Genomic DNA, 11,640 nt, shown 5'->3' with positions numbered 1-11,640 from the left:
GTTGTGTACGCTGACAAAATTGGATAAGACGAGACTGGACAGATAAGGGTGAGGGGTTATTCGGTTAGTTTTCCATTAAGTCATGTATGAATAAAGTCGTCTATGTAGATCGATAATGTTTTTGTTTGAGAGGGTTTTTCATAGATTGATAAACTTGGATTTCTACATAAATGCTCACCTAGAAGCTTACTAAATAAGCCAATTTATGTATTATTAAGTTGGTGCCAAACAATCATGTACAGCTAAAAACTGTGAGCCTCATTAAACAGACATTGAGTTAGGTAAATGAATATTGTAGAAGGTTTTAGAGTTTTAATTTGACATAAGTAATTTAGTAATTTACCAATTTTGTCTTATCTTCCGGGTTCTTGTTCTACCAATTTTGGTGGGACATAATGTCCCACTCGATCTTGTCATTATCATGTCTTAGTCTAAATGTTGCACTAAATGTGAGACAATAAGTTATTGTGTTATGTCTTGTTCGAACACACCAACGAACATATCAATCTTGTTTACATAACAGTTATGGCGAACCCGGTTAACAGGGGCAATTATGACATTTCATAATGAACTGATACAATCTACTTACAGTTAAAATAATGAATACAGAGTTAACAGCATTCATGGGCACAATTTGATCTAATTTTTCCCTATAAATGTGTCAAAATTGAATCACTAACGATGTTTCGACTGCTCTACCACCGCGGCTACCAATGACGCTAAGTCATGAAAGTTCCGACGAACATCATGATGAATGCGAAAAAGATTGTGGTAGTTACTGTGGGAACCGAAGGTGCACCGGAAAAACGAACTCTTTGGGCTTGTTCCCTGCATTAGATTTAAATTAATCAAATTTTGAAAAAATCGGTGTTTCTTCTTTCCTCAACGGCTCTTTTGAAAAATAATCTAATGGGCTATCATATATTCTCAAATGGTATCAGAGCAAAAGTCAACCAGTGTAGGGACTCGACATTCTAGGTCAATCTGTACCCGTCTAGCCTCCTTTGGAGGGGGCGTGTTGGAGTCCCACATTAGCCAACTCAGATATTTTTCCTCGATATACTTGGAACCTCATATTTTTTGCAAGCGACTTGATGAAATAAACTAGACCAAACCAAAAGAACCCAGTATATCCCACACAGAGGTAGTTGTGCAAGGATCTTACTTTTGCAAGGACGACAATACGCCACAATAGATGGTATTCTCAGGCAAAGGAAGCTCGGTTTTTTCAGTAACCTCCGGGTTAACCACGCTCAAATAAACTTCTTGCCCGAGGTACCACGAATCTAGGTTTTGCGCTCGGAGGTTCCACAAGCCAGCGTTATCAAGATAAACCAAAAGAGCCGTCCACGCCCCCGGGAAAACCTGCAAACAGATATAAAACACCTTAATTCTTTCCAAACGCAAATTGAAAACCACCTAAAAGTTAACAAGATATAAGTCACATTCAGTAAAACTAGCTGATAAGCTAGATGACAATGTAAAATGACCTGAAAGGCTAGCATTTTTTGGTCATTTATGTAACATACAAGGGGCAGAATTGGAAAAAAGTGAAAAAAAACCCCCTGGAGCGTATTGAAAGGCTACTTGAAGTAGCTTTTCAAAAAGTCAGCTTATGGTTTACTTATCAGGGTTTCTTCAATAATCAAGAATACCTGAGTAGTACTGCGAGCAACCCCATCCCATTTGTTGTATACAGTTCTACTATTTTCAGTCCATACTCCGTAATCCATCCTAACATTCATCCGAAAATCATTAAGCTCGTAGATCTTATATATTCATAATGAATAACGAACAAATGTATACTCAAATCACATATATAGAGTATAAACATACCCCACTACGAAAAACGCATAACCATCCAAATGGTAGCTCTGAACGGTAGTATCATTGTTTTGAAGTATAATTTCAATAAATCCTCGGTATGTACCATTAATCACCGATGTGTCAACTATTGGAGGGCGGTTCATCGGTCTATTCGGGAAATCGAGCTTATAGATTCCCAAAACATTAAACTGTTGAGCGAGTTTTAAGGGTGTTGAAGGAGCAAAAAAAGAGATACCGTTAAGTGTAGTACGCCTTTTCCCATTTATAAGCTCGGGTGGCCTATTTTGGAGCAAAAACACATCCGTCACTGTAATCTCACCGTATTTGAAGGATCCTTGTGGATTTGGACGAGCAGCGCCAGCAGAAACGTTCATCCTTCAAAAACCGTTTAAATAACAATCATCTAACGTAATCAAAATTCAAGAAAAGCTCAGAAAGAAAGGAAAACAAAAGGGTGTTTGAGTTAAGCTAAAATCTTATGGATCTTGCTTGATTCATTGATGAATCAAGATTCAAGAAAAGGTCAAATAACAATCATCTAACATAATCAAGATTCAAGAAAAGCTCAGAAAGAAAGGAAAAACTCGATGGATCTTGTTTGATTCATTGATGAATTAAAATTCAAGAAAAGCTCAGAAAGAATAGAAAAACTTGTGCATCTTGCTTGATTCATTAATGAATCAAGATTCAAGAAAAGCTCAGAAACAAAGGAAAAACTCAATGGATCTTGTTTGATTCATTGATGAATTAAAATTCAAGAAAAGCTCAGAAAGAACAGAAAAAACTTGTGCATCTTGCTTGATTCATTGATGAATCAAGATTCAAGAAAAGCTCAGAAAGAAAGGAAAAACGTATGGATCTTGCTTGATTCATTGATGAATAAAGATTCAAGAAAAGCTCAAATAACGATCATTTAACATAATCAAGAAAAGCTCAGAAAGGAAAACAAAAGGGTGTATGAGATAAGCTTAAAACCTTATGGACCTTGCTTGATTCATTGATGAAGACGGGTCGGATTCGTTAGGGAGATCTGGAAGAGGACCAGAAGCGGGGTTCTGAGAATTCGAATAGTGCAAGATGGCGACTCCAGAAGCTTTGGTTGAATTGACAAACCGTGGACTGGCAACAATGTAATAATCGTTACTGGCAATTTGATCCATAGTCACCAAGAAAGAATACGATTGGCCAACATGAATATCCATGTTTGAATAGTTCTGTTGTACCGTATATGAACCTTCGGTCTCTACAAGAAGCAAGTTATGGTTTTGAATTCTGAAGTTCAAACTTGTGGTGATACCAACATTATGTACTCGAAAACGGTATGTTTTCCCTGTTACAAACGAAGTAAAACAACATATCACGTAAGGGCACGTTGTACAAAACGTGATGTCGATTAGAAGTTTTGAACTTTACACTTAAAGATCATATTTGGCAACCATAAAATAGCTTATTTTTTGAACTTATTGAAAAAGCCTTGTTTGGTTTGCCATAAGCTAGCTTCCTACTTCACGTAGCGTTTGAATTAGCTCCAGAGGCTTTTATCCACTCTTTTCAAACTATGCCCCTTATATTTTTGTTTCAATTAATTTTTCATTTTTATCATTTTGTATTGTCATCTAGCTTATCAGCTAGTTTTTACCAAACATGACTAGTTTATCAACTAACAGCTAGTTTTTCACCTAAAAGTTATCTTATCAGCTAGTTTGGCACCTAAAAGTTTTGAACTTTATGCTTAAAGAACCTCAAGAACTTACCTGGTTCAACATTTATAACTTGGTAAGCAATACTATCGGGGACAATGGTACTATCATATCGATAAGGACCGAGCCCGTTGATCAATATACCATCAGGAGATCCAAGGTCAACCCCATTCTCGACATCCTTCCTAAGGTCCTGTTTCCAAATAAGATCGGTTTAATCACCGAGAATATAGCTTTTGCTCTTATAAACAATTAATAAATATTCAAACGGGCCATAATCAAATGAGAACCGCTATGTGCTGTTTCACATTGTGAATCACATGATGTATGTCAAAAAGTTTCAGTGTGAAACAGGTTTCACATTGTGAAACAATACGTTGAGATTGGTTCTCACGGGTTCTCAATATTTTCCTGGTTCTCACATGATTAGTCCACGTATTGGAACTACACTAACCTTGTGACTCTTTAGAAACCAGTCTCCGATGGCAAGTGTTATGTCTCCATCCGGAGTCCCAAAGGGTACGGGAATAACATCTCGATTGTTGATGATGATTCCTCCATACCCACCTGCAGCCCGTTGGAAATTTGTCGAAGGGAAGTAAAAGAAACTGCCGATTTGATCCTTAACTTGAAACACGTATGTCCAATTCCAACCGGCGGGAATTGGACAGTTTGTCCCCAATACACCATCCTGCCATGAGTTCCTTCTGTGTTGGAGTCCATTCCTGCAATGGAATTAGGATAAATTTTCCCAAAATTGTACAAAATCACATATTAAGGTCGAAAAGATATACCATGTGAGAAGCAGAGGCTCATCAAGATTGTTTTTTACGTTCACAACGACATTCCAGTTCGTTGTTACTTCAAGAACAGGTCCTGGAAAGTGCCCATCTATTGCAATCACCTACAGAGGATTCCCAGTATGGAACCCCGTTAGATTACTCTCCAAAATAGCCCTTGAAAAGAGAATGGGGGTTAAAATATATATCGAGGAGAAATGGTACAAGTTTAGCCAATGTGGGACTCCAACACGCCCCTTCAATGGAGGCAAGACGGGCCTCTAAAGCGTTGAGAGGGGGCTAGATGGGCATATATTACCCGCCATAGATGCCGACTCCCTAGAGTGGTAGACCTTTGTCTTTAATACCAGGTGACAAATGATAGAATAATGGAGATGAAATCAACTGATTCACTACACGTGGAGGTGCCAAAGGCTTAAAAAGCCATTTTCAGTATTACGGCATGAAAAAGAAATCCGTTAGATTACTTTCCAAAAGAGCCCTTGTAAAGAGAACAAAGGTTTCAACATGTATTAAGTAGAAATGGTCCAAGTTTAATGTTCCTAAACGAACCCTAAAGTCAATAACCTTCATATTTGAGCAAAAGGTTGACTACCAGCAATCCTGTTCGCCCCATACAAACCCGCCCCCCTAAGAACCACATGTTAAGAGACATTTCAGGGCTGACTCGGGCCAAGGCTAATAGAGGGGTTCAAGCCCTTCTCCCTCAAATAACCTTCATATAATGGCACAAATATACCCAAAAGGCCAATATGTTCATCCTAAAAGAGTTGGCTAGTAGCTAATACAAAATTATTTCTAGGTCAAAATACCTCCAAACAAACTTTTTAGGCCCAAATTGATGACCAATAGACTTCCCCAAGAACCCTAATTGCTTGAATTGCAGCTCAAAGTAAACGCATCTATTTCAGCCCAATCAAATCATCATCAAAATGCACAAATCATCACCCAAAACAATACTTCACAAAGAATGGTCTTAATAATCTACTAAACACAATCATTTCAGAAAAACCCCAAATCCCAAAACCAAAACACAGAATCATACACTCATAATCATCAAGTAAAGATCTAAACAAACAGAGATTAAACAATTTGCAGCAAGAAAACCTGTTGTTTAACACCAAGTGGGGAAGCTGTGGTGTAAGAGATGGTCCAATCATAATACACAAATGGGTCTCCTGCAAAAGCCAAATTCAACAAACCCACAAAAGAATTAAAGTAAAAAAACCACCAAGATTTAGATATGGCAGCTGAGGGCATTGCAATTTGGGGAAAACACAGACAGTCTCACTCTCAATCTGTGAAAGAAATATGGGGATCTGTGCTTTGCTGTGGGATTCAGAGAAAGTAACATGGAAAATGGAAGCAAGACAGTGTACAGAGATGATTGATGAGTGAGAAGGGTCGACCTTTTTTTGGGTCCCATTTTGAAAAATGGTGGGGGGTTTTATTCAAATTTTATCTTTACTCGGAATTCCAGAATCGTCTGATTTACAGTTTCTCTTCCTGTTTTTAGTTAAATGCAAATTTCGTCCTTTGGTTTATATAAATTAATAAGTAAGGTCTCTCAAATTTCTTTTTAACGAAGAGCATCCCTAAGGTATCATTTTTATAACAGATATGGTCCCTCCTAATAGCATCGTGAGTTAGAGTGGTGTTAGTGAGGGGTAGTTTAGTCCATTAACTCTTTCTTTCCATCTAGTTTTATTTTCATAAAATAGTATTTGGAACTTGAAATTGCTAAAGATAACCTTTGTGTTAAATTTTAGCACTCCATTTTTCTACTATTGTTGGGTTAATATGTTGTTGTATTAAAATAGAGGGATTGAAATTGTAAATACCTAAGGGTATAAATAGATTTCTTGTATTTCAATTTAGTAATTGTAAGAGAAGAGATACAGATACGTACTTACATTTTTCAGGAACAGTATTGTAAAGTTTCTCTCATTAATATACAAGCCGATTTCATTAAATCTTGAATTGTTGTATTACTTGTAGAGAGAGACCAAATCTGTTATTAAAATGAAAGTTGAAAGAGAGACCAAACGTGTTATAAAAATGAAAGTAGATGGAGAGGAAAGCTTAATGGACCAAACTACTCCTCACTAACGTCACTTTAGTTGATGGTTTTATTAAGAGGGACCATATCCGTTATAGAAATGAAACCATAGGGATCCTCTTGGTGAAAAATTCTTTTCAGGGACCATATTCGTTAATTAATATAAACCACAGGGACCAAACTTGAATTTAACTCTCCTGTCTTTGTTGCTGTTCTGAGTTGGACGCTTGCCAAAAAAGTAGCAGGCTACCGAAAGTCGTTGAATCTCAACGTTCAAAAATCATCAAATATTGGTAAATTTGAATATATTCTCAATAATTTTTTTAAAATATTTAATTAAAAAATAAATTCTTTATTTTAAATTTCTAAATTTATTATTTTATTAAAATATTCCACAAATTTATCATTTGAAGACCGAGCCCAAATCAATCTCGATCCAAGATTTCTTTTTTATAATCGGTCACGGTTTCAATCAAAGACTCCCGACTCAATCTCCATGTAAAAAGTCTGGTCCCACTGTCCCAGTCTCAGTCAGGCCCAAACCGGTCCCAACTTTTTTTCCCTAAAAATCAATTTTAAACATATAAGAAAAAAGTGTTTGAAGATTTTTTTTTTGTATAATATTTTATTGAAATGCACATTTTTTTTATTAACTTGGATATCCAACCCGCTATGCGAGAATGTTATAAATTTTCTTTTAGAAAACCACACACAACTGTTGTAAATTTTCTATAATTACGAATTTTCTAAAAATCACAAGTTTAGTTAATTCTTTAAACTTGGAGTTTTCTTTATTTTAGATAACAATATAGAGAATCCACCAGAACAAAATACAAAATAAAACCCCAATTTTCTATCTTTTATATAATCCGTTGGAGATGTTTTTAACAAATAATTACATATTCTCTATCAGTGAAAATATAATAATCACTTTTTTCTGAGTTCTCCAAATTGGAAAATTTTCAAACTCCATTTCCTGCTTTCTTCATCTTGAAGTAAAGTCTAGAGAATTTATTTGAGGAAAAAACTTGTCCAACATGTAACGCTCTCATTTTACTGTGAGAAATGTCACGTCATCCAAAACCATTTCTCAAAAAAAAAACTCCAAAATAATGGCTAAATTAAAATCGTTTACAGTTGAAAACTTTAAATCAATAACTTAAATGTTAACTCGTCATATATCGAGTTACGTCGCAAAAAGCATAAATGCCTAATTATAATTAGTGTACTTAAATGAGTAGACAAGTCCCTTAAGCATGCTTGTTTCCCTTGTTCAACCTCGAAGTTCTGGTCCTGAGATGAATATCATGATCGGCTTGTGAAGCTCAGTAAATTCGTGTAAACAGAAATCAGTATGCTTGCATGCTCCAACAAAGCTCCATATACGTGTAAACACACAAGTGATGTCATGTATTAAAATCAGTATCATGCGTAGCATTCACCCCCACAAAAAATAGCATGGTAAAATAATTTTGTACATATGTATATATCCTGTTGTAAATCTCACGAAGACGCACCTTACTTAATTGTGTAGATCGACTACTGATAGCTCCTCACGAAAGACCTACATACGAACAATATATAATTAATGGCTTAGTTTCTTAAAAAGTCAACTATGATCAATCCCAACCCGACCTAAAGTTGAACTCCATATCCGAGCATCCTGATACCTCAAATAAGACAATTTGACTCTATCATTGAAATCCACGTGGGTCAAACAAGTCAAAAGTTAGCCCTTTGTCAATTTGGTTAACCCTGACCAACTTTAGTCATACCCCAAGTTTATAACTCGATGACATCTTAAAGATTCAAATTAACCCTTTTAAATTTTTATAATTTTTTAGTAATTTAACCAGTTTCTTTCATGTTCATGTGTATCTGATAAATGTGAGTTAACAACAGGTTTTCATGCCTTTCTGGTTATGGTTTTAGCGTATTACATGCAATGATCTTGCGGGTGAAGATGTAGATGTTGGTGGGAATGAGCCTCCGGTTTCAAGCTATCATGTAGTTGAATTGGATAAACGAAGCAAATAAAACAACAATCATACTACTTCTGGCACCTCGAGTCGAATTTAGGTTATGCATATTTTTCTATTATGGTTTGTAGTAAACTTTCATCTTATAAATTCACTGATGGGACCAAAGGGTTTTTGACCTAGCGGTATGTGAATATTTGGCCTCTTAGAAGGTCAATAATTCAAATTACACCAAATATGAGGAAAGTGTGTAAGTTTATTTGTTTTATTTGTCGTATATAAATATTATATACTTCAAAAAAAAAAAAAATCGCTGGTGGATTATGGTATAGGTTATTGAAAGATTTCTAATATCCATAATCATCATATGTTCTTGTATGAAGTTCATGGGGTTGCTAAAGATCATTGATTTTTAACATTTATCCTTTGAGATTTCATATGTTTTTGTGGAAATTCAAATGGGTTTGCGTATTCGATGATTATGAATGAAAAGCTTATCGATTTATGGTTTTGATTGTGTTTCCGGATGTATTTGATACAGAAACGATGTTGAAAAGACTATGAAACTGTAGCTTAGGGGTCGTTTACCAAACGCTTACTCGGATAAGTGAACACCAAGTCACATTACTTTACCAAATGAATATGGTAAGTACCAAAAATCTTACCCCGTAAGAGCTAGACAAGGACTAAGAGTTTTACCCGATGAGAGCGACGACTCTTATCATGGTAAGTGCTTACCCGGTAAATTGTTGCATACAATATCGTTTTGGTGGACTAAAATCTTATCCGGTAAGTATATGGTAGTGTTAAATTTTACCGGTAATCATTTATCGGGTAAGTGTTTGGTGAACGATCCCTTAGTGTTTGTAGGCAACTTGATTGACCAACTATTTTGACGTTATAAAACGCTAATCAATTTTCTAATTGTTTGGGGGTTATCAGCTCTTTCGGTCATGATTTCTTCCAAACCATCTTAAATATGTTGAAAGGTAAAAGTGTTTTTTAAGATGACATTTAGGGGCTGTTTATTCAAATGCTTACCTGGTTAGTGCTTACTTATAGGAGTCAACGCTATAATTTATTTTGATGAGTAAGATTTTAGTACATTAAAATGTATTGAATGCAACAATTTATCGGGTAAGCGTTTACCTGGGTAAGAGTCGTAATCTTCACTTACCGGGTAAGACTCTCCATTCTTCTCATCGCTCTTACCCGGTAAGATTATTGGTCCTTGTCATGTTCATCCGATAAAAAAATGTATTCGGTATGTACTTACCAAGTAAATGTTTAGTAAACGACCCCTTAGATTTAAAGAAATGTTGCTGGAAATAATATTTATAGATGGTTTTGAAAAGCGTTGTTTAAGGTTATTCATATAAAAAAAAAACATGGTTTCGTAATCTTAACATAAATTTACAAGTATTTTTATCTGTTCGAAACATATTTTTGTTTTGTATTCTTTTTACGAATTTGTGGAAGTTGCTCTCATAGCTCTAACAATATGACTGCACATGGGTTGAGTTGGTCTAATTGAAGGTATTTTAACAACTCAACCTAATGATTTCGGTTTAAAAAATCTCAACACAACCAAACCCAACCCAAAAGAAAATTACAACCAAACCGTGATGGTTGAAATTTTGATGCATCATTTGACAATTGAACTAAGCTTTTTTGTTTAAACAAAGCCGAAATAAAAATGAGAACAAATAAAAAAGACTAACAAACTTTAAAAAAAATTGAAAGTTCATGCAAACAAGAAACTAAAATTACGGTTGAAATTGTAATATAATTTTGAATATAGCTAATTACGGTTTATCTAATATCTAATCAGTACACACATTAATGAAAAACTTAACAATCATATTAAATCCATAAAATATAAAAAGACATTGGGTTTATCGGATTGAGTTGAGTTCAAATTATTTAAACCCAATTCCTACCTAATAGATGCAGTTTGACCTAATTCTGTATTAACTATGTGTCGGTTCACCCCACGTTGATTTTTCTTTCTCAGATTGGGTTGACCAGATTGATCGGTTTTTTTAACACCTTTATTAACAGGATTCGCTATTAATCAAGACGGGCTGAAAACATGCAACATAAAGCCCGAATGCCCAATCAATTGGGCTGGGCCAAATAACTTCCGCCTATTCTCAAGCCTATTAATATTTCTAGCTCTTATTTAGACCAACTTCAATATCAATTTAAGGCCCAATAAAACATGGTATTTAAAGAACGTGCTCAAAAATGACTATTAATGATTTTTTTAGTATTTAACAAACTACTCGTGCTCGATAAACTTCGATCGAGTCAATTTCGAACATAAAATAAAATTCGTTCAAACAATCAAGTTTTACAATGTCAGCTTTTGAGTCAGCGTCATTCTAATTTTTTTGAAAACCCTGTTACATTTGTACTGAAACAGTTGATAAATAGTAAATTAACATTCTAAACTTAAATCTTTCAAGTTTCTCAAAAAAGAAAAAGTCATAAAACAAACCTATTTGCAAGAAAAAAAAAAGCCAAACCAAATTCCTAAAAAAGGAAAGTTTGAGCTTAGAACCTTAAGGTGGCGTTTGATTCGCAGATTCTGGAGGAATATGAAGGAATTAGAATGTTGAATTCATTTGACCATATTCATTTCCTTTGTTTGGTTCATTCTTTTCAGCGGAAGAAATCTTCAGATTCCTATGAATTCTATGGATAAAGGATTTTAACATTTCTTAGCAACTATATGGTATTTTGATGGAATGAAATCTCTATCTTCATTATACCAAATATGCCCTTAACCTAATATATTATAATCTCATAAATTTCAATATGACCATCGTCGATCACCTCTCGACCACTATTGATCTGAACCACCGCCAACCAGCACCACCGGTCTGAACCACCGCCGACCACCAACACCGCTCTGAACCACCGCCAACCACCACTACCGACTACCACCGATCTGAACCACCGCCGACCACCACTACCTCGACTACCACCGATCTGAACCACCGCCGACCACCACCATTGACTACCACCGATCCGAAAAACTGTTGTTCTGAGCCACCACCGATCCGAACCACCGTCGTTCTGAGCCACCATTGATCTGATTCACCATCAATCTGAACCACCGCCGATAACCACTATCTGAACCACCATGGACCACCACCGATCTAAACCATGCTGACCACCACCACCACCGACTACCACCTATCTGAACCATCGTCGACCACCGCCGACTACCACTGATCTGAACCACCGTCGACCACCACCACCGACTACCA

The 11,640-nt window shown here is 35.7% G+C and overlaps 1 protein-coding gene across 1 annotated transcript; it reads right to left on the bottom strand.

Annotated features, from left to right (window-relative positions):
- Positions 1 to 527: 527 nt before the first annotated feature.
- On the bottom strand, positions 528 to 5,587 carry LOC112512220 (monocopper oxidase-like protein SKU5). Its single transcript, XM_025118086.1, has 9 exons — positions 5,435 to 5,587; positions 4,322 to 4,431; positions 3,982 to 4,252; positions 3,582 to 3,720; positions 2,803 to 3,157; positions 1,837 to 2,202; positions 1,656 to 1,734; positions 1,166 to 1,365; positions 528 to 828 (listed from the first exon to the last, which is right to left on the bottom strand). Exons 1-9 carry the CDS (start codon positions 5,585 to 5,587, stop codon positions 720 to 722), a joined length of 1,782 nt encoding a protein of 593 aa, XP_024973854.1. The 3' UTR covers positions 528 to 719.
- Positions 5,588 to 11,640: the final 6,053 nt, after the last annotated feature.

The sequence above is a fragment of the Cynara cardunculus genome (genome assembly GCF_001531365.2).
Source record: "Cynara cardunculus var. scolymus isolate 2C chromosome LG 5, CcrdV1, whole genome shotgun sequence".
Classification (NCBI taxonomy): Eukaryota; Viridiplantae; Streptophyta; class Magnoliopsida; order Asterales; family Asteraceae; genus Cynara; species Cynara cardunculus.
Note: the sequence above shows the minus strand (reverse complement) of the source record. Positions and strands in the feature narration are given on the sequence as shown.